Source organism: Ammodytes marinus (genome assembly GCF_949987685.1).
Source record: "Ammodytes marinus genome assembly, chromosome: 19".
Classification (NCBI taxonomy): Eukaryota; Metazoa; Chordata; class Actinopteri; order Uranoscopiformes; family Ammodytidae; genus Ammodytes; species Ammodytes marinus.
In genome coordinates, this window is record NC_137223.1 from 9,657,885 (window position 1) to 9,682,384 (window position 24,500).

The 24,500-nt window shown below is 40.5% G+C and overlaps 2 protein-coding genes across 2 annotated transcripts; both read left to right on the forward strand.

Moving 5' to 3' along the window:
* The first annotated feature begins 1,983 nt into the window (after window positions 1–1,983).
* Window positions 1,984–11,847, forward strand: nfkbie (nuclear factor of kappa light polypeptide gene enhancer in B-cells inhibitor, epsilon). The gene is made up of 6 exons (XM_080048413.1): window positions 1,984–2,579; window positions 6,133–6,235; window positions 7,470–7,680; window positions 8,298–8,386; window positions 9,846–10,094; window positions 11,018–11,847. Exons 1-6 carry the CDS (start codon window positions 2,260–2,262, stop codon window positions 11,084–11,086), a joined length of 1,041 nt encoding a protein of 346 aa, XP_079904539.1. The 5' UTR covers window positions 1,984–2,259; the 3' UTR covers window positions 11,087–11,847.
* Window positions 11,848–13,346: 1,499 nt separating this feature from the next.
* Window positions 13,347–20,536, forward strand: slc35b2 (solute carrier family 35 member B2). The gene is made up of 4 exons (XM_080047637.1): window positions 13,347–13,541; window positions 16,328–16,515; window positions 16,992–17,152; window positions 18,498–20,536. Exons 1-4 carry the CDS (start codon window positions 13,534–13,536, stop codon window positions 19,428–19,430), a joined length of 1,290 nt encoding a protein of 429 aa, XP_079903763.1. The 5' UTR covers window positions 13,347–13,533; the 3' UTR covers window positions 19,431–20,536.
* Window positions 20,537–24,500: the final 3,964 nt, after the last annotated feature.

Genomic DNA, 24,500 nt, shown 5'->3' on the forward strand with positions numbered 1-24,500 from the left:
ATCTTAATGATCCCTTGTCAGTCAAACATTCAATAACCTTAAAGACATCACTCTTATAATCATGCAATTAAAATCCATAAACTGTATTTGTGTATTTTTGAATACTCTGGTCCGTCCCCTGCTATTTTTATTCACATGAACTGTGATGAACTTTGCTATATTAGGTCATTTCAGAGCTTAAACAATTTTACAAAATAAGATTTTATTTGTAAGACTATATTCTAAATGCTGCTTTTTCTTTGTGAACAGCACTGTTTACATGCGGAAGCCTTTACCTTACAATCCTGGCACATGAGCCCTTATTCATGGTAGCCCACAGTATGGACATTGGACTGCACTGCTGGCATAAAATGGAGTAAGTAAACACTATACAGCAGATGATATGCAAACAGATGGCGGTTCTTGGCAGCAGTAAAGGTTATGTTTTACAGACTATATTCATGATGAATCTGGCCCTCTCGGAGCAGAGAGCAGTATCTGTGTGTAAGTGAGCCCTCTGACGGCCAAACCACAACAAGCATTTCCTTGATTGTTAAAGGAAACAAGAAATGAAAGCTGCGTTTATTCCTGAACTTTTAGAAGGTCAAGAAATGCCACTTAAAACACTGCATACATGTATCTTCTTTTCATGTATTCGAAACCTCAGGACAAATAGAAAGTAAAGTCCCTCGGGATAAATGAAATTATTGTTTGAGTTTTATCAATGGAATGATACTGTTAATGCCAGTCTATTTTCAAAAGTATTCATATTGTGGAGTTACATAATATTGTAGTATGTCAAAGTGCAAATGGACATTGCAGTGCATAAACACGACGAGTGGCCTACATATAGCACACATTGCAGAACTAATTATTATTTAGTGTCGCTGTCAAAGTCATATGGGACAAGATTTATGTAAACCCAATTCAGGTTTTGCAGCTTCTGAGAAAAAGGTCAAAAATCCCTTGAATAATAGTGCTTGTTTCATGCAACAACTACTGCACAAGTCTGCAACCAAAGAGAATAACTTCCGGTTTTTTACTTTACTAAATAAAACTTGTGTGTGTCATTGAAGAATACAGTTTACTGATTGTATAGTGTAACCACAAACTATTGTGTTACTTTGGTGAACAAATTAATAAGACTTGATAATTGGGCTTGTATCACATAGCATAACACTTGAGTTACAAAAATGTCAGGAACATAAATTCTCAAGGCATTTCCGTACAGTCTTGAGTACATTAAAATGCCAAGTTACCTGGAAATACTCGTAGTTGACTGGAAATTGTTCACTTGGGTTTCCTAACCAATTGATTAATTCTTTAAAATTATTTTGTTTGGCTAAATGTGGTCTACAAATAGCCTACTGGAACCATCATTTTAAAAATATCAACATGATACTAGGGTTAAATCTAATTGTTGAATGTGTGCTAACTGCTCTGTGAACTGTTTAATTTTATTTGTATTCCTTTTCTGTCTTGTAGTTGGTTGATCCTCTATTTTGCTTTACCAGAACCCTTCTCCATTCACCATGTCTGTGTCATTTATTTTGTATTTGTAGGTTGTTTTGTGAAAAGGTGACAAAAAATCAAATGAATAATAATGAAAAATCCTCAATTAAAAAAAACGCGGTCCCAGCTCCTGCTCGGGCTTGGCCCCCTAATAACTCTGAGACTATAATGGTTGGCCCTAAACTCAAACATATTTTAAGTAGGCCTACCTGTTAATATTCATACTCTAAATAAATTAAAAGTTCCCAACATGGTGATTTGACATCCAAATTAAATTAATAAACTTCATTGAAACGAAGAGAGAGAGAGAGAGAGAGAGAGAGACATGCAAACATAAATACTTTTTTTTTAAAATAAAGGATCATTCCAAAAACACTCATACAGTTTTATTTTGAAAATTGCGGCATTTCCGCTGATACTTCAACCACGAGACCTTGACATTTTTTCTTCCAGTTGAAGTTTTGTGTGTTTGTTCGTTCACGCGCATGGGGATTCCCCCAGCGTGACATGCACGGCTTCGCCTTTCACATGTCAGCTCTTCCCCTTATCGCCTTTCATTGCTCTTCTGCCCTCCGCCTGGAGCTCACGCTGCTACCGGATATGTAGACGACGAGCGGCCGCTTCGCCTCATTTTTGTTTTTAACCCGTTTTCACGAGGCCTGGTATGACCGAGCCGTACCCCCGTAGTCCGGTCACATCACCCGCTAGTAGCCCTTAAACCCTGGGGGAAGGAGGTTGGGGGGGAAACCCAGCGAGGCCACCAACACCATGGCGAGCGACGACTGTAGGAAAGATGACTTGCTGGAGGATAACCGCACAGACTCAGGCATTGACTCGTACCGCTCCATACTGAAGTCGGAGGAGCCCCGGGAGCCGAGCGCCGACTTCAGCGGGCCGAGGGACAAGTTCTCCGCCGGTGAGGAGCGCCTGGACTCCGCCTACGGCTCCTCGTCCATCACAGTGGAGAGTCTTTCGGACATAGTAGGTGGCTGCTCGCTCTCTGGCGCCGCGGAGGAGAAAGCACAAATCGCTGAACTGTCTGACCAGGACGAGAACTTACTCACAACTATCACTGAAGATGGAGACACGTATGTTTTTTTTTTAATTTTTTTTTTTAATATATCTTCTCAGTTTCTCATAAGCAAACCTTTTCTATCTCCGAGTATTTTGCTGAAATGACCTGAAAAGGCCCACTGTTGCATAGACTATTGGTGAGGGGATTTTTGTGCAAATACACTGTGTACACTGTCCCTTGTATTTAAGCTTGTCTGGGTTTCCAACCTTTTCCTCCAATGGGCCTTATATTTTCTTATGTCATGAAGAAGTTGGAAAAGGCATAATTAAGATCTAGGTTATGCTATTTGTTTTCAACACTGTCTGACACAGGTGATGTTTCATTTATTTATTAATTACATTGTTTTCAGTGTCAGACAGCAATAGCCTAAGCCCTAAGCTAATAACTTTTCTTTCAACACCAGCAACTCTGGTGGTTAGTGTTTCTGCAACTAACAATTATTTGAACTGTAGATTAATTGGACTGGTCTATAACATGTCAGAAAAAAGTTGTGAAACATGCCCCATCTATAGTTTCCAAAGTACAAGGGTACACTAGTTCAAATGATGTTCTGACAAAACTCCAAAACCCAACAATATTCTATTTACACTGATAGAAAAGCAGATTCAAATTTGAGAAGCTACAATCAGAATCTATTATTCAGTTTTTTGCAGTTTGTCTCTAAATGTTCTGTTGCTCGACTAACCAATGAATTGAGTAATAGTTTTAGCTCAGTGCTGATTGTGCAAACAGATGGTAAATACTTTTTTATATTTCCCTGAAGAGGATGAACTTCAAACACCCACAAATGGAAGTCTATGGAGTCTGTAAATCACATTGGGCCGGTTTCGCAGACATGGATTAAGCCTAGTTCTGGACTAAATTGTACTTTCAATGGACAATCTCCATTCAAAATTCCATTTAGTCCAGGACTAGGCTTAATCCATGTCTGTGAAACTGGCCCATTGTGTTTTAAAGCCCAGTCACAGCCTTCCTCATGATACTGGGTTTGAAGGGGATTTCAAAGCAGTGTGATAGTGCACACTTTTTTTTAAATTAAATGAACTTTGTCCTTGTCATGAATGTGGATGGACGGACTCCTGCGAGGCGTCACAAAAACAGAAGTGAAACAGAGAGGCCTGGACTTCCCCATGCAGCTCAGACAAAGCACATGCTGTGAGTGAGGCGGCAGCAAACATTGGGCTTATGATCCAAGAAACTTGTTGATCAGGACGGGACAGTGTGCATGTTTTGATTGGTGGATCCCACCATACACTCACTCACCCACCTCTGTCTGTCTTCTTTTGTTTTTCCCTAAGCATACCAGACATCTAAATAAATGTCACTGTGTGTCTGCTAACTTGCAACTTGATGCTAATTTCTCTGTTTAAGTCAATGGAGTTGCTGCAGCTTTTTATGCACACAATTCAAACACCACAGCCTACACACACACACACACACACACATACACCCACCACAGCCTAAACAGTCCATTGCCATGCAGACCTTCTCGTGTGACCTACTCACCTTGTGCGTTTCTATGTCAGCAGACTGTTTTGACGTGAAAAGCCAGAGCCCGCTAATGCCTACAGCAGTGTGTGAGCCAGCGATTGACGTAGTCACAGCAGTTGTAGAAGTGTTGTTGTGTCTCAGCGACCTCTTTTCATTTCCGCTCGCCGGTTGTTGGGGCCAAATGGTTTCATTCTCACACCCTAACTATAGATACCTGGGAGGGGGGGGGAGAGAGAGAGAGAGAAAAAACACCTGAAACACACGTCTACACTGCAGCTTAGTTTGAGAGAGAATCATGCAAACATTTTTTTTCTTTTTCCCCCCCGTGGGATGTTTTAGATCTTATTCATTCAAGTCTTACTCAAACCAGGAAGTCCCTTTCACACTAAAGAAGTTTGCTCACATAGTTGAATAGTTGGTGGAGAGGCAGAGCCATTAATATAGAGACAGTTAGATCAGTCAGTGATGACTTTGCTTTTGGGACAAAAACTGATTCAATTACCGGTACATACTGGGAAACTCTTATCAGCAGACTTATACCAATGTTTTCCAATGGGATAAATTCCATTGGTCACATGTATTTTAAAGATTTCCTTCAGCTTTTTCTAGTTTTATCTTTTTTTATTTATTTTAATAAATAAAAGCATATGTAAACTACACACAGGTGTAGGTAAGAATATATCATTTTAATGGTTGAAAAAAAACAGAGGTAACTAACTGGGCTCTAGAATTGCGTGTTTTGTCCAAAAACCAAAGATATTCTGTGTAGCTGGATAATGATGCATAGCTATACTTTATGTCCAGTTCCTTATTTTCTTCCTGTCAGGCTTATGTTTCCTCTCCCCTTCTGTGTTTGTAGCACTTACACAGAGAGAACTGGCAATGTATTGTACGGTAGTTAGTTAACAGTATACACAATAAAGAAAGAAAACTACCCTTTGATTCCAACCCATAGTATACTTTTTTGTTAAGGAAAATTTCCTGAGTGAGAATGTTAGTTTCCTGAATATTTGTATAATAAAGAAAAAATCATTGTTTCTTAGTGTGACACGATGCAAGATTTTATTGATGAATAAGCTCAAAGGCACAAGTAAAAAGCCATCCATTGTTTTACACCAGTCAGATAATACACTATTATTCATTTATTCTATCGGTAATGAATAAGTGGTTCATGTAGTAGTTGCATGTTTTAGAGTGCAGATAAGAAAAAGAAGAAAAAAAACATCATCACAATGAACCACCAAACTGATCAATATGTTGTCATGTGAAGATAAAACTAGTGCTGTGCATAAGTGGAGATGGGTCATTGACTTGCTCGAAGCAGGAAGCTGAATATAAAAATGTCTGCAGGGGGATTTTGTGGGAATGTTTGATCCCACACTGTCTGTCTCTGAATATTTCAATGACATTTATACTGCAGTGAGATCTTTGAGAACGCACAGTTCATGCAGTGACACAATATAACGACCACCTCGTGCTGCTTCAGCCCGACATTAAAGAAATTTGAATCTTACCTTTCATTCAAATGCGTTAAAATCCCCTTACAGAGGAGTCCGCCTGTGCGTTGCTCTAGATCGGTCTAAATGAAGTACTCATGCTTGGTTCCATTTTCTGCTTTTTGCACATATTTTGTTTGCTACAATGTCCCACTTTAGTTTTAAGGTTTATGTGTTTTTTTTGTTGTTGTGTTGTCACTAGCTTTAAGTTTTTTAAACCAAAGTCCACAAAGATGCACCAACTGATGGTGGATTTAACTTGACCTTTTTCACAGCTAGCATGCTGTAAAAAAATACAAGACTTTTTATATTACTCAATATCCTGACTGCTAAATCTTGCCATTCAGCCCACTGAGTGTTACATTTCGAGGTAGTAGTCGCATGAGATGAATACTGAGGAAAAACTGTGAGGCAACAGTTTCTGTGTACTGTTGAAATGCAGTCTTTTTTTTCTGCTACTCGGCTCAAATGCTTTTTTTGGTTGCTGATTGCTCAATGTAGTTTAGATTAAGCCTGTACGTTTTTGCAAGCACAATTGATAAAGATCTTTTTCTATTTTTGCTTTGCCCACTCCTGTAGAATCCTGCACTTAGCAATCATTCACGAAGAAGAATTCATCGCTCAACAGTTGATACAGCTGTTCCCAAAAGAAGTCCTGGACATCCAAAATAATTTATACCAGGTACGTGCAGCATGACACAAGCAGCTTCTAGTGGATTGAAAAAAACTGACTTCCTCTGAATCGGTATCTAGATTGTGGAAACGGTGGCATTTCTTATATCTCTGCCGTTCCAGAGAAGCGTTGTTCCTCTTTATTTGCAATCGGCCCTCTCTCGGGGACGTCAATGTGGGCGGTTCTAGCGTTAGCTCATAAGGGACTTTGAATGGAAACTCCCCTCCTCTACCTCCTGTAGAAATACAACCACAGGGAGCTGGTGGAGGTTTTATCCTTGCTGTGTGGATGTGGGTGGAGGAGGAATGGTTCCAGCGCGTTAGGATGCCAGGCCCAGAGTATGGCAAGTGCAGAAACAAAAGTGAACACGGAGCAAACTGGCAGAACTGTCAAAAGAAAAAAAACATCTGAAGTAAAGATTCAGCACTTTATGCAGTGACTCAGTTAGCCATTTTGGTTGCCCAATTTCCTCTCTCTAGTCATTCTAAGACTTCCCATCTGGAGACGTTACCGAGATGAATTTCTTCTTCACCACCTAAGGTTTTCAGATGTGCACATTGCTGAGTAAAATGCTGCCTATGATGATGCATTTTTGTGCCACTTTTGCAGTTTTGTTGTGCGTTGCATTGATGCAGTTCAGTAGCACTGATGGTAAAGCCATTATAGACAAGCGGTAGATCAAATTCTACAACCACAATAGACCAGAATGCAATGCAACCACATGACCCATGGTTTTACTTTGGATTAAAAAAACTGCAACTCTCACTTTCACTGTTGGACAAGTTCTCTGTTGGTTTATTTATAAATGCAGGAGTATAGCCAACAGCTGAATGCAACAGGTACAGGCCTGTCCTCTGCTGATTGTTCTAAGGCTTCCTAGGAAATGCAGAAGTGGCAGGCTTTTAGGACAATGGCTACAAAAATAGTTTTTATCAAGGCTCCTACTTACTAGAATGTTCATTCTGGAATAATTAATTAACATTTTTTTAGATTTATTGCTTTGTGTATGTCCAAATTCTAAAGATATTGAATTTACAATGTTATAAATCTAACGAAAACTTCTCACATTGTAGTCAATTCTAATGTTTTAAAGAACTACAACTAGTAAATGTTTGATATTTTTTACTTGTTTTATGACTTTTTACCAATGAATCAATCCATAAAGCAACTAATCGTTACACAGAAATCTGGCATGCATTGCTTAACGAATCATGGATGCATTATATTGAATTGAAATCCTCAGAGCCCTTTGCACCTGGCGACCTACCTGAACCTGACGGATGTGGTGAAAGGCCTGGTGGAGAAAGGTGCCAGTCTGGAGCTGCAGGACCAGGATGGGAACACAGGGCTCCATGTGGCCTGCCAGCACGGACAGACAGAGTGCGCCACTGAGATGACCAGAGACATCTCCCCAAGCAAGCTGGCACCGGTGCTCGAAACCCAGAACTGGAGAGGTGAGGGGCCTCATCAGCCTACAATAATTATATCTTTGCATCATCTTTGTGATTATCAGCCTACTGCCAACTAATAGGTGTGTTAAAGGTGCACTATGTAACTTTAAATATGTCAAGAGAATTGAGCATGTTCTATGGTATATTCTCATAACTGAATAAACAAACGTTGAGCACTGTTGGAAGTTAGAAAGTTACCTGAAAAGTTACTGTTTCGCTCTTGTTGTTTAAAGCAGCAGGGCCCCACAGTTTTGTTTACAAACATATTCTAGTCTTACCTTTGGTTCCAGGTGCCCCAAAATAATTTAGTTTTGATTTACGAAGATAGAATTATTCAATACTAAGAATTATATGTATAGAAACATTTATTTGGAAACTAACTGCAGGCTCTGCAAATGTAAACAAATCCCCCTCTCCTGAAACTGCATAGTGCACCTTTAAGAAATGGCAAGTGTTGAAAAGGTAGAACAGATGTGGCAGTTTTGCAAACAATCTGTCTTTGAGCTATGTCATCTATCATCTTTGAAAACAAGTCATTTGTTCAATGCATTGTTCACCCACGTTTGACCTCAACATGAACCCCAATGATCCACATTTCAAACAACAGCGTGTTCTTGCAGGTCTTGCTTGTCTTCACTTGGCTGCACTGAACAGGCAACATCTGATTATGAAGCTCCTGGTGATAAAGGGAGCAGACCTGAATATCCAGGTAAGTCTGAAAATGACTCCTTTATTCTGTCATGTGGTGGATTATTAGAGATTGTATAAAACAGGGCTAAACAGTCTTATTTTTCCTCTGATTATCATAATTTAACTTTAACAGATAACAAGAGCATCAGTGATGATAATTATTTTTTTAATATAGTTATTATTAATTCCTTTGCTCAGGTCGGATTTGTCCCGGGAACGTACAAAACGATTTACAGGCAAATCGGAATATCCTGTTTACCCGAAGGGTACTTAATCAAAGTAAACTTTGCTTCACCATCGTCATCTTCAAACAAATGCACGCGCCGCCAGTACACGCTTAGGCGCTGGTGTCGTAAAATTACTACTGCTGTTGTCCAGAGGTGCACTAGAAATCAACAAAAACTGAAAACTCCCCGTAGCTTCTCTAAATTAGCTAAAAATTATAAACCTGCTAACACTCGCTCTGACCTTCCACTTATAAAATGTAATTTGCACATCAAAGATTATCCCTCTCAATATACACTTTGAAGTAAAGAAGTGAAGGGGAGAATAAGAAGACATTCCAGTTTGTATATAATGTAGTTTAAATAAAGTGTGGTTGCCCTGTAGTATGCTTCATTTGATCCAGGAATGTCAAGTACAGTATAATCACACTTGACTTATCCCTCTCAAACTGTGTTTATTGCCTTAAGTTGTGTTCCTTTCTATTAATCTGCTGCACCTGTGCACTGCTGATAGTGATACGAGCTGAGCTTGGGGCTTCCTGCATGGAGACATAATTAGATATGAGATATGATTAGGCTGGGCCGGGCCAACCACTCTAAACTCTCTCATGATGGAAGGGAACATGGCAGTCAGTCCCGAAACTACCCCAGACATTCCTCTCAGTTAAAGTCACTGACCAAATATATCACTCTGCCTTTCATTATTACGTTATTATTATGTGGTTTTATTATGACCTTTCAGAATGCAAAATGAAAAGAAAAACTTGCTTGGTTACAAAAAGAAAATATTAAAATACCCCAATAATTTAAGTTAAAGGTTGAGTCAGTAATTTTGGAGAACGCTTGTTGTCAAAGTCCCTTTACGTCAAAATCAGTGAATATCTCACACACCATCCGCTACCTGTAAGTACTGTGTGTGCACTGATAAAATCCAGTGTAAATACACAGCCCATGCTCTGTAAACAGACATGCTGCTAGCTATGGTGGGCCCCCTTTATTTACATACCCTTTGTTTACTCTTTCCTGTTTACAGAGCCTAGGCTATGCACTAACTAACACAAGACATTTTTTCCAGCGCACCAACCATATGGACAGGCAGCAGCTCACAAGAAGATATTCATTCATTTTTTTTTTTTTTTTTTTTTTTTTTTGGACAACAATCATTCTCCAGAATTGCTGATTGTATTTTCCTACTATGTTTTTGTTCTTATTACTATATCTTTTTCCCACTCCCCCCCTCCCCCACCCCCGCAGGAAGGAACCAGCGGCAAAACAGCTCTCCACCTGGCCGTTGAGCTTCATGACATGACGTCAGTGAAGCTGCTGCTGGGCCGCGGCGCCAACGTGGACGCGGCCATGTTTAATGGCTGCACGGCGCTGCACCTGGCCGTGGGCAGGCAGGACGCCGCCATCGCCCACCTCCTCTGCCAGGCCGGCGCCGACACCATGCTGAGAAACATGGAGGACGAGACGGCACTGGATCTGGCTGACGGCAATGATGACGTAAGTGACCATCAGGAGTGGTTAAGAGGTCTATCCGTGGAAACAAGCCCGGATGGACCACCACCACCACCATACATATTTCATAGTTTATTCCTCTGTGGCCCATGGAGCTCCATTGTTTTCCGGTAATCCACACACACCTGCACTGTGTGACATGCTCCTGATTATTTGATTATGGTCAACATTGATTGGTACTATAGGTTATTTTGAGTTAACCCTACATAAACATACCTGCTTCCATTAATACTCACATCTAAAGTGTATTCATCTGCAACTGAAAATAGTCCCAGACAAATGCACTATTTAGTAACGTTTGACTAACAATTACTAAACATTAGAATTCATTTTAGAATCAGCTTTTAAGAAAATTAAACCATTTATTTTGCGATTGTTTTTGATGATTTAAAGCTGGGGTGGAGGATTTGGGTAGAAAATGGCAGTTGGGATAGAGATTCGAATCCAAATACCTCAACTGCTCCACTTGTTCTCTTTGGTCCCTCGCCTATGGTCCCTCCCTGACACGCTCTACACCAACAACGTCGTGCCAAAGTGAATGGCCAGTCCCAACAGCCAATAAGAACAGAGAATCGGAGCCTCGCTCCGATTGGTCAAAGTGTCAGCTCATGTTAACTTTGACCGATCAGAAATCATATACCCCAGCTTTAAGGGCTAGGTAGAAAGAAATGGCCCAGAGAAAGAGTAGAGAGGTGAGAAAGTGTATGATGGATGAACCAATTGCTAGTGATGGTGTTTTCCATTGGATTGGTTGACAAAAAATATTAATGTAAAACAACACCTTATCCTTTAAGTTTCTTCACGATGTCACATTATCATGAACTATAAGGATATGAGTTAAACAGTAATCACTTCCATGACTGTAAAACACGTACACAAATACTGACCTCTGTCTCTTCGTCTTTCAGATTCTGGCTCTATTTCCTTTTGATGACATCCAGATCTCCGGGAGGTCGGTGGTCAGTGTGAAGTTTTGAGCCGAGTCTTTTGCCCGAACGACAATCTTGAAACTGTCTGGAGCCTCACTGCAGCTAGAACATTTGAGCTGAAGTTTTCTTTAAATATGCCTCTCTTTGTAGTGACTCTGATTTGATCTGTATTTATCCATTATCTAGACAAATAAGCGTACATTATAAATCCTACTTTGCTCTGAAAAAGAGTGTTTCTGCTTAACTGAACACTGATATTAATTTTAAAAAATCTGCTTCCGAGTACTTTGCTCGATTACTTTGCTTCTCTTCGCACGCAACAAAAGTAAAAAGTTTCTATCAACATGTTAAAAACCCATGAAATTAAAAAATATATTCTACCTCTTTACCACATTAACCTAGTTGTAATGGCTAGAAATGGGACATACAAATTGTTTTCTTTCATAGTTTCTCAAACTTTGTCGATGCTATGAATGCATTTGTATTGTCGCGTGTTTTTATGCAATCAAATGTAGAACAACAGTGAATTGGCCACCTACTAAATATAAAACACTGCATCCCAAAGAGACGGTCAATCTCATGAAGTCTAACTAATTCCGTCCCCTTTATTTGTTAGAAAACCAAACAAACTGCAGCTTCGTCTTTTTTTTTTTTTAACGTTTCTGCGTTTGCTGCTTCAAGTTGTGAAATGGATATTTTTATTTATCTCATCTCCTCCTTAATCTGCAGTAAGCTGTTACTGTTCTTTGATGTGTAATTACACTGCCCTGTCTAGGTAATATAAGCCGTTTGTTTATTTTTTAATAAAATGAAAAAAAAAATGAAAACTCACTGCATATTTTGGCTTTTTTCCCAGGATAAAGGGAATTTTAGGGGGACATTTTAACCTTTGTTTACCAGTGATATACTGTATTTATGAAATCTGGTCAACATAAGGGACATGGTCCCCTGTTTCGTCTGCTCCGGGGTCCAACTTTATGAAAGAGCTTCGTAAAATATATTTCCTACGCGCAAACGGAGATAGAAGATGCAATTGGAATTGTGTATGCTGTTTGAGTGAAATGAGAGGTTGGGAAATTTGAGGAGCCCTTTTAGTTTACCTGTAATTTTCTTCAAACTAAGTATACATGTACAGCAAACTACTATTGTGATTTGCATAATTGGCCATATTTTTACAGCAAAGACGCCCTTTCGTAAATGTATTCTGTACATAGTAAACTGAAATGAACAGACTTCATCATGACAAAGCTCTATCATGAAAACACTCCAGTTCTTTTTCTTTCTTTCCCGTCCGCAGTTTCTGTGAAGTGTACCATCTTGTTTTCCTGTAGTGTAAGTGGCTTCTTCCTGATGGTAACTAATACAATGACTGTGGAACGTCTGGAAATTCCACTCAGCTTTGTCTCTTATCAACACACGCGCACACACACACACACACGCACACGCACACGCACACCTACAGCTAGACAGGTTGAACAATAGTCATTGCAGAAAAGAGAATATCCTGTTTAAGTCAATTTCATATTCGGCTATTGGCCAGAATCCTTATAATTTTATTTACGTTTGGCCTGATAAGCAGTTTTTGATAACCAAAGCATATTATGGTCTAGACACAAAACAAACTCTGTGGACAAAAGTTAGAACATGGAGTTATGAAACTATACCTACTTCCTCATTGAGCCTGTGCTATTTGTGTGTTATATGTGGTGTACAGGTCATGCTGCTGTTGCCATAGGCTATGTTAAAAACAGAAAGCTGTTGTGGAATGTCAAACCAAGCCAGTCTCACTCTCCATTATTCCTTCTCTAAAAGAATCAGGTATTGTTAAACAATAATATATTTTTAAGACTGGGAAGTGAGCCGTCACCAGTCCATGTGTTTTTTAAGGAATGTTGTTGCATTTCAGTATGGCAACACAATGGAATTTCATCTTAAAATATAGAAAACCTCCACACATTAAATACATTGCTGATTGATTTCATAAGAATACCATGTGGCTTTTAGTAACATTTGAAACAACATAACTGGACTGCATTGTCAGTAATACCATCACTAGACGAGATGCACCATGGAGAGGATTGGGAAAGTGTAAGCCAACAGTTTATGGCAAAATTTATTTTTTTATCCCTGGCCCAAATAGTCTTTCATACAGTCGATGTTGTAGTATAAGCTTATTAGAAATTATTTGTTTTGCGCTGCAGTTGCTCTTCCACACCGACAAGGGGCGGTAACTCCGGGCGGGCGCCCCTCGCTGTCTGCTGTTGAGTAAAGAGGAGGTGGCCTTTCCTGCTCCAGTGAACACATCGGCCATTGAGGAGAAGTTGAAGACTCCCATAGCTAGACGGCGGCTAGTCGGAAAGATAGACAGTCTCTAATCATTTAAAACATCGTTACCTGGTGGGTCGCCGCGGCTTCATGCGCTGTTACCCCGGAGACGTTTGAGTGTGTCGGCCGCAGAGCTGCGCCAGGTGTCGGGCCACAGACAGAGGAGGAAAATGTGGAGGTAACGACACACACCAAGAGGAGCTGAAAGAAAAAAAATATATCTATGTTACATATGAGCTTTTACTGTATGACTGTTGACCGATTTACTTGTGAGTTCTGCTATTCGTAGTTACAGTGACTGTAAGAGCGTTTTTGAAGTCCGCAAACAACCTGCTGGCTCAAGTTTTTATTTATTTTTAATGTTTATTTATGTTTTTATGTCCATACTTTAGTGTTTACCTTACGTGTGATACCTGAAAGGTGTTGAAACAATATTGTGATGTTCCCTTACTAACAAATGGCTTTAGAAGTTCACCAACAAATATTACCATGTAGGCTAATACTCAGTTATTAATGAGATGATAGCAGGGAGTCACATTATGCATTTACTTTGAAACTGAAGTGTGAAATACATACAGTACAATACACTGTATTTCTTTCTAAAGCATTATGAGATCTTAAATTCAATTATCTGAAACCTAAGGCTTTAACAACTCTAAACACTTTGACGTTGACATGTCTTAAGATCTGTTTGTATCATGAAAGTTTGCACTTTACATTTAATAGAGTTGTTCAGATTCAGTCATGCTTTTAAATGTGTAGCTGATGGGGTAATGATGTGTTTGGACTTTTAACCAAACTACATAACCAACATAGAGCCATAGAATTCATGTTGAATGTGAACAAATTAATTTACTTCGAAAAGAAATTCAGGTACTACTATTACCTTACATTGCTCTCTTGTTTGCCAGTATGGATGTGAAATAGGTCTTAGTCTTGATATCAAAACGTCTTGACTTCAACTTGTTGAACCCTGTAGAAACCCTGTTAACACTATGTTTGGAAGCATATTTTTTTAACGCTTGTCAAAATACTGTATGTAATCATAACATACAATAACAACATTTGAAACTGGTAACATGGGGCACATTCCTGAGTAGATCATATGATCTGAGGGGATACAGATGTTAGTGCAACACTGGTCTGGGTTTATCCCTTCGCACTGATGTTTTTACAGTGAATATATTCACTTATCCGGACCACTCCCCTCCAGGAGCTGGGAAGGATCAGTTTCAAAGCTGTTATCATCTTATTCCGTTTAAAAGAGACTGCCATGCCCTGTCCATTTTTGTCCATACTATTAGCTGTTGTTTAAAATATAATCAAAAGACACAGTCATTCTGTTCCCAGGTACATGTTTGGCAGTGCTCTCTCTCTCTATCTGTGTGTGTTTGTGTGTGTGTTGGCCTCTCCAGCCAGTGCAGTGCATTCCTCCCATGTAATAAGCTGCTTGTTCAGGGCCCAGGTCTGGCTGCAGTGGGCTACTTGCTGGCCGGGCCGCGGCACAGTCATCACACAAAGAGGCTCTGTGTGAGTCGGTGTTCACAGGCCCCCAGGCAGGGAGGGAGGGATGGATGCTCCGGCCTCACTACCAAGGCCATAGGAGGATACTCACTCTCTGCCACGACAGCAAGGGAGCGCACACCTTCTTTGTTAAGAAGCTATGGTTCAACTGCAGGTGTAACAATGTTCTTGTGGTGTATGGGTGGGGAATGCGGATACTGCTGCTATAATTGACATGGCTTGACAGGTTATGCTTGCTTTCTTTGAATTCATACTTAAGTCCCGCAGCATGATATACCAGCCCTGGTGTAACTACTGCTTCTGCAATGACATCAGAATTTAAATAGTTATGTCCAGTAACATTTGGAAAAAGCAGAGCTGAATTAAAGGTGGGGTCTGCGATTCTAGAGAAATCCCTTTCTGTCAAAATCAGTGAATACCTCCTCACGATCCGCTGAAAGAAATTCTGGTGTTAATTAGTTGTGTAAACAAAGGGGGACGTACTGCAGCTAAAAGGTAGGGGATCATGAAGAGATATTCACTGATTATGACACAGTCATTGTGTTTGGCGTCCATTTCCAGTTTAGTGCCTGTCAGCTAGGGGATTTTTTGTGTAAATAACCCTAGTGTTGTCATAAGTCTGTGTTACATCGTCTACTGTCTGGACACTAATAAAGTCTTTCATTACAAACGGGAATCTAGAAAGAAAGAGAGCACGGGTCTTGTGAAAGATGTAATCGAGTTGCATTATGGGAAGTGAAGGATCCTGTGTGTTCAAATAATAATTGGTGCAAGGCCAATTAGGACAGAAACAATACTTTAAGGAATCCTCCTGTCAAGGAATCAATACATCGATAGTAAAGGCTTTAGTCTGTTTCCATAGAGTCTGATGTGGACGGAAATATTATGCAATGAAGCTGAAAAGCTAGCAAATTAGTTGTGAACTTTTTGTATTGTCTGCTTAGTTTATGCTTTTTTTTTCTTTCTTTTTTAAGATATTTTTTTGGCATTTTTATGCTTTATTGACAGAGTTGAAATGGGGCAGAGAGGGGAGTGACATGCAGAGAACGACCGCGTGCTGGAATCGAACCTGGGTCTGCTGCTGGCCGAGGCCCATGGGGGGGACGCCTTACCAACTGAGCTAAAGGCGCCCCCTTATGCTTTTATTTTGAGCGAAATAAATTGGTCAAGAGATCTTAAGTGTTAACATTTTCACATCATTAGTACGGATGTTATGGGAAGAAGTGCATCTAGTGTGTTGTCGATGATGTTAAGATTTTAACTAAATGCCTTACTGTTTGAAATCATATTGGGTTACACTCTAGCACTTGTTTCGATCCACCCACTCGACACAAAAATACCTTACTTGTATGTCACTGTAGGTTTGTATACTGCTGATCCTGTTATGTGTTCTTCACAATGTGGCCTGATGTATGCATACCATGTTGTATTTCCACATAGGGTTTGGCCTGCACTTGTGTTGCTTCTCTTTCCTTCCACCGTGGCTGCAGAGGATTCGACACTGCTGGACGGCTGGCACGATGTCTGGGTGTTCCGCTTCCTGGTCAACATTCTGGGATACTCCACCATCATCGTCCCCGGCTACCTCCTCATAAGCTACTTCAAACGCACCAATTACTTAGAAACAGGTTTGGGCACTTTGAATATTAAAGCGACATTTTGGAAATGTTTGGCAGCGAAAGCACAAAAAACAGGTGTTCAGTGCCTTCCTCACCTTGATATTCTTTGTTACAAAATGCACTGTTGAAGGTAGAGTCAGCGATTCTGGAGAACGATTGTTGTCAAAATCACCTTTTGTCAAATTCAGTGAATATCTCTTTGACGCAACTCTCCGTACTGTGTGCGAGCTGAAGAAAATCTGGTGTTAATTTACCGCCTAGGATCTGTAAACGGTTATGTGAACAAATGGTGGCCCACCGTAGATAGCAACATGCCCGTTTACAGAGCCTAGGCTGTGTATTTACATTGGATATTTCAGCGCGCATACACACAGTACAGACAGGCAGCGGATTTTGAGGAGATATTCACTTATTTTGACAATAATCGTTCTCCATAATCACAGACTCCACCTTTTTAATTATTTAGTTTTTCCCCTTTATTTCAGGGAGCGGGATTTGCCACCCTCTCATAAAGACCTGCGTGTTTGGCAGTGAGGCCCGAACAGGTCTGTTGGATGACGTGCCGGTTACAAGCAGGAGCGAGGGAGATTCAGGCTCGTCAATCCGGCAGATCCTCAAATTAATCTTCTGTGCTGCTGGGCTTCAGGTGGGGATCCTCCCAGAAAATACAGTCACTGAATACATACAGCTAATTATGCTCTAATCCCTATAGTATAATCATACAAACAATAAAAACCACCATGTGACGTTGTTTTCTATTTGCTCAGCTGTAGGAACGGTTGTTTTATGTGTATTTGATTCAACAGTTTGGGCTGCTCTAAGCTCACTTGGTATTTTGAGAAGCTTTTCATGAAGTTTGTATAGAGGGAGGTGCAGGTTAATAGACACTGGTGCTTTACATTTAAGGACGGAACTTTAAGCACTAATTAATATCTTAAGATTAACAATGGTACAAATGACGTACCTATCCGGTTGCTTAGAAACCCAACTCCAAATGAATGATGATGTTGCTCAGTGTCTGTTGGAGTTATAACTAGGACACTTTGAACACCTTCACCTATACTACTATATCGTGCCATATGTGCGTTGAAAGAGTTATTGGTCACTAATCATTACCCCTCTGCATACTGGCCGTGAACAACTCTTTCCTAATGTGAATACTTTTTAGGAAATTGGGGGGGGGGGAACACTGTCCTTATTTAGTTATGGTCTTTTTAGCATCACATACTATGTTTGCTTCCTTGCGGAGCTGTGCACCTCCTAATATTTATAGTAGATTTGTTGCCAGGGCATAGTAACAGTGGCAATAAACCAACCAATGACTACCAGGATGAAGATACCTACTTAATTTACAGTGTAGTTTGTTGCATTAAGGAATGGCTTCACGGCCAGTATGGAGAGAAGGACTGATTACAGCGACCGATAACCAATTCCCTCATGGTTCAAATGGCGTAAAGGTGCAGTCGGCAATTCTGGAGAACGTTTGTTGTCAAAATTGCTTTCTTTCAAAATCAGTGAATATCTCCTCACAATCTGATACGTGTGTGTGTGTGCGTGTGCGTGTGCGTGTGTGTGCGCGTGCGTGTGTGTGTGTGTTAAAAAAGAAAATTCGGTGTTAATACACAGCCTAGGCTCTGTAGACAGGCATGTTGCTATAGCTGTGGTGGACCCGTTTGTTTACATAGCCTAGGCTGTGTATTTACACTGGCACACACACAGTATGGACAGGTAGCGGATCGTGAGCAGATATTCATTGATTTTGACAAGTTGATTTTGACGAAAAGCAATCTCCAGTCGCTGACTCCACCTTTAACACGGGCTTACTGTAAATAAATCCAAAGCTATTATATTCTTTAAGTTCATGATGTCAGAAATACCCAAAAGTAAGAAAAGGTTTTTATGAATCTAAGCTCAAAAAGAAAAACAGAAAATCAACAGTGCCTAGTTTTTTTAATATTAATTTTTTTATGTGTTTTTTGTTTGTTATTAAGATCTCTTACCTGACATGGGGAGTGCTGCAGGAGCGGGTGATGACGCGTTCGTACGGCACCACCACCCCAGAAGACCCGGGGGAGAAATTCACGGACTCTCAGTTTTTGGTCTTCATGAACCGCATCCTAGCGCTTACCGTGTCCGGCCTGTGGTGCATGATGTTCAAGCAGCCTCGCCACGGAGCGCCCATGTTCAAGTACTCCTTCGCCTCGCTCTCCAACATCATGAGCAGCTGGTGCCAGTACGAGGCCCTCAAGTACATCAGCTTCCCCACCCAGGTGCTGGCCAAGGCCTCCAAGGTCATCCCCGTCATGCTCATGGGTAAGCTGGTGTCCCACAAGAGCTACGAGTACTGGGAGTACCTCACCGCCGTTCTCATCTCCCTGGGCGTCGGCATGTTTCTGTTGTCCAGCGACACCGGCAAGCACCCGTCCAACGTCACCACCTTCAGCGGGATCCTCATTCTGGCGGGCTACATCATCTTCGACAGCTTCACGTCCAACTGGCAGGACAACCTGTTCAAGCACAAGATGTCCTCAGTGCAGATGATGTTCGGAGTGAACCTGTTCTCCTGCCTCTTCACCGTGGGCTCTCTGCTGGAGCAAGGGGCCTTCTTTGAGTCGGTGGCGTTCATGTCGCGCCACTCTGAGTTTGCCTTCCACGCCATGCTGCTGTCGGTGTGCTCGGCGTGCGGCCAGCTCTTCATCTTCTACACCATCAGCCAGTTTGGAGCGGCGGTCTTCACCATCATCATGACCCTACGCCAGGCCATCGCCATCCTCCTCTCCTGTTTCCTCTACGGTCACGCTGTCACCGTAGTAGGCGGTTTCGGTATGGCCGTGGTTTTCTTGGCACTTTTCCTACGGGTGTACGCACGCAGCCGCATGAAGTCAAGCCGGCGGTCAGCACAGCCGCCCGTACAGAAGGTGTAGTGCTCCGGAAGTTGCAACCAAACTTTGAACTGAGACCACGTTTTCTGTGGTGCCTTTTTTTTTTTGTCTTTTTTGTGTGTATCTGTCGGTTTGCTTTTACTGTTTTTCCGTTTGTTTTTATTTCCGTCGGCAAAGGTACAGAAAGGGATTCTGCAGTTTTGACTCTTACACCAAGATGCCCCTAAGGGGTCCATGTGATTTGTCCGCTCAGCAGTCACAGTTGTTTTTGAGTGCCTGTAAGATTGTCTAATACACAAGTCCCCAAACCATAAACTGTGCAAATTGCCTCTTCACCTTTTTCTTGGTTTAATAGTCCAATTACATTTTTTTCAACCACCGTATGTGGCTTGTGTAGCCAATGAAAGATTAATGTGACCCTAAAAAATGAATATTAGCTTCATGGCTACGCATTCTCAAGAATGAATTACATTTCCCCTTTACTTAACTTTATCCCAAATATAAGTAGACGGTCACCTTCTTTAAAGACAACTCCTATCAGTTGAATTTCTTTTTTGTTTCACAATAGCCAGATGCTTTTCTCACAGTTCTCCATGTTGGAGAGCCGGGGCCTTTATGTGTCTTTAATGTGGGATTTCATCTTTTCAAGCTGTAAACAAAGCCTGAACACATGGTGCATACATTACTGATTAATTAAAGGTTTATTCATATGCTCCAGGGGCTACCATCTTGGTAATCAACAGTTTGTGAAATGAAGAGCGCAATACTCATCTATTGTATCAGTTACAATCACTGAAGCAGTTGCTGCTGTTGTAACCTTTTGCACCTCATTATTTTAAGATGTTTCTGTTGTTGTCTACACAGAGTTTACTCTTTTTTTTTTTAATTGGGCTTAAAAAAAACTTGTAAATATATCTCTAGGTCATTGCTTATTTCCAAACAACTTGTCTGTTGTGTACTTTTGTAAAAGGACTGCTAAATGTATTTCACTTTTATCTGTGAACGTTTGGAGGAGAACTGAATGGATGCTTATGATTATGGTCATATGGATGTGATGTAGGAAATTGCAAAAAGAGAATGCATACAGTGGAAATGAAATGTTACTGTTACCTTGTTTTTTGTATCATTCTACTATTTCCTCTGGTTACTGGATTAATAATAAAACATATTGAATTAACTTAACGCTATGAAGTGACGTTGTTTGATTTGACTGTTTTTACATTGTGCTAAAAAGACTTGCCTCGTGGTCAGGGCTGTTTGCTTTGCAGGTAGAACAATAATAATGAGGATAATAAACCTTATCCAAGTAGAACCTTTTACACACAAAATGTAACTTTGCCCGGCAACTGCTGGAATAATTCATTTTAACCAGACTGTTTTAACAGTTGAAATATATCCAGAGAAGCTGGTAAAACAACCATGAAATTATGAAATAAGACTTCGAATTTTTGAAGTATACTGTATATGGCCAATTAGAGAATAAAAATTAAAACTTGTTATTGGACAGATTTAAATTTTTACTTACTAAGGATTCATCCTCTTGGGATCACAAATGTGTATATACAAAGGCAGTTTGGCAATCCATCAAATAGATAAGATATTTCAGTCTGGATAAAATGGGCATGGATGGACAATGTTAACATTATGCTAACGATGAGTGGGGTTGCTGAGTTGGTAATTATTAACTTTAGCTGTAATCGATGGCTTCGGTCAATGAAATGAACAGCTATATAGAGGTGGGTGTCATCTGCAAATAGTTTTTTTTTAAAGTTGATTACATGTTCTTATGTAACAATTGATCATCGTTGTGTCCTGAAGTGTGTTAAAATTGTGTGGCTGGAGAATCCCATTCCTCCTATGATATCAGTTAAGTTTCTGTTAAAATCTCTCATTAAAAAAAAAGGTGGCATATGCTATTTTCGAAACAAACCTTTACTGCATTCTACACTGATTCATAAACCATACCACTATTATGATTCACTGAGCATCAACCTGAAGACCTTGTTTGAGTGTGAAACGCGAGAAATCGTTTCCCCCTGGCTTAACAATCTCACAGCTGCTCGACGTGGGGAACTTCCCCGCACGTCTCATTTCACGTCCTACACCCCATCTGGTTTGGAGTAGTGCATCACAATCTTTATATACTATCTATGTTCACAATGTTAGTCCTCTTGTCAATAATGCAAATGGAAGACCTCTTGTTTTGGCCCCCAACCAACCAGTCAATCTGGGCTCTCGCTCTGACTGTCGGGTTGAGGCAGGCTGTCTGCTTTTATTCTAAATTAATGGCCTTTGTGAGCTTCTGACTGTTTTGGCGATGCCCGGAAACAGCCGGGAGCTTCCCAAACAATCTTTGCATTCTGTGAATCAGTTTTGGAGTCTGTGAGTCTTTATAGTTCTGTCTACCACATTATTAGTTTGTCTAGGGTAGGTATCAGATATAAAGGACTTGTAGTTTATCTGAAGTTTCACTAAATTGCCTGTGCATATGTGGGACTCATGCTGGTCTGGTCCTGGTCTCAACTTGTAAAAGTCTTGGTCTTGTCTCGGTCTCAATACACTTTTGCCGTGGTCTGGGTTCAGGTGGTCAACATTACTGTGAATACCTCACTGAGAAGCTAAGCAGGCATGGCCTTATCAAGTGTACTTGAAAAACTTTAAGAAGGTGAAGTTTGAAATCCTTGTACAGGAAAGTAAACCACATTTTGATTATGAATATGCCTATTTGCTTTTATGCTTTGTGTCAAATGAGAAGACTCCATGTCTTTATGTTCACATATGAATCTGACATTGCTCAGTAAAGTCTATCTGCTAAGCTAAGCTCTTAACACAAAGACCCTCATGTTTGTGCAGCATGTATGAAGCTACAGTTCCTCCAACAATTGGTCAGCTTAGCATAGCACATAGACTTGAAACAGGTCAACACAGCTAAACTGGTATTGTCCAGTTAACAAAATCTGCTTGAAATGGCATTTTACAGGGATTATGTGCAAAACTTCTTCTTGGCCAGGATTAATAACTTCCTTAAAAAGATATTTCTTATTTTTAAAATCCCTTTTTGATAAAATCAATTAATATCTTGTCACGATACCTATCTGTACTATGTGTGATATTCACTGATTTTGACAAAAAGTGATTTTCACAACTGGCGTTGTCCAGAATTGCAGAGTCCACCTTTAAGTCTCCGCTGGTTAATGGTAATGGATCCTGACCAGGAAATAGTCTGGCATGGGTTAAACAAACCTGGTCTAGTAGTGTGTCTGTGAGTTTAATAGGCGCTGGTAGATGGATGTTGTTACCTTTGGACACAATGTCAGGCTCACTGTTTCTCCCCGCTTTCCTACTTGGATCTAAGCTAAGCTAGTCAGCTGCTGGGGGTAGCTTCATATTTACCACTCAAACATGAGTCTTATCATCAAGAAGAAGCCTCATAAGTGCATTTGATGTCAACGTTTTTCTCTAAATTGTAGCTTTGGGATTTGAACAAGAAGCATTAGTACCCAAATGCAGCCTTTCTAACCTTTAGGCCGCAACCACGCACTCCTTTACTGTACATGTGGAACACAAACAGTGTGACAGACCATGTGTGACTCTCCACTCCCTTACACCTAGTCATAAAGGTTATTGTTCTCGTGGGTTGCCTCGTTTTATAGATGGCTTTATTTCTCTTGTGTAGGCCCTTTAATCTGCACTTCTTGCTTCCTTCCTTCCAGCGTGGGTGTTAATCTGGTTCCTGTCTGTAGTATTTACCCGGTGCTGTCAAATATACGAGAAGTAACGCTATGCCTATGAGGTGTGTGACAGAGTTGTTTCGGATCGTGAGTAGTAGTTAAGTACTTTTTCTGGCATCTTGCATCATAAACGTCATGGGAACTTAATTATGCCACCTTGCAAAATGGCCTGCAGGATGGTGTGGATGCAGAATATACTGTAATATTAAGGTACTCCTTATCTCATGGTATGTTTTTGCTGGCTGAGACAATAAGGTATCATTTGCCAAGAATCAATCTCATTAAGGACTGAATGGAACTATTTGTATAGGTGGGACATGTAGCGTACCACTCATCACATTTGTTAGATGATTACTTGGCATCTCAGCACTGACAGCAAACAAAGGTCATAAGAACTGTGAAACAGCGTGCAAATGTTGAAATACAAGGAACCCCCCCTCCCAGCCTCCCCATTGAATGCAGTCAAAAGGTGTGGGTTAAGAGCAGAATAAAACAAAGCAGTCAAATGTTTCCACAGGAAGTCTTTTGTTAAAACGAGAGCAAGTCAGACCAGGAGCACCTTTCGAGTTCATGAGGGAAACCTGCTCTGACTCTTGATGAACACTAACCAGGAATTTTCCAAGCCACTGGGCTAACAGACACACACACACACACACACACACACACACACACACACACACACACACACACACACACACACACACACACACAACTACAGATTAAGGAGCTCTTTTAAGTCACCAATAAGGTTTTTACCTGCGTGTCTAATTTGCATTTTATACTTTTTTTTTTTTTTTACAAAGACATCCATTTTCTCTATAACCTTTTTATCGAACTTCTGACTGAATTTGTGGCAATAAATAAAATAATGTTATCACACTTCAATCGATTTTCTTGTTGAATCTAATTCTTTACACAGTTTTTAAAGTGTAAGCACCAATTGAACTATGCAGACACCTGTGTCTACTGTCTACAGTCATATGACAAGATCTTTGTTTAGCAGTCTGTCCACTTCTCAGGAGATACCGAGGTTCATATTTTCATTGTGTACATTTTTCAACTGCTGTTTCCAAGGTTGAAGTATGAACTTTGACATGTCAAAATACAACATTCTATACCAAAGAGGTCTTCCAACTTTGAGGCAACAGTTTTGATTTGGATTTGTAGATGCAGTAACTTATAAAAGCGATTAAATGAAGGTGTTATAGGTGTCACAAGAAAATTGTAGTATGACAAAGTAAAATCCCCCACTATCACTTTGACTAACACCCCGTGTGTGTTTTCAGGAGGGACATACACCCACAATTTTGCCACTTTTACTGGCTGCTGCCGCCCCCTCAAAGTTATACCAAATATGACTTCCAGGAAAACCCATGCCATT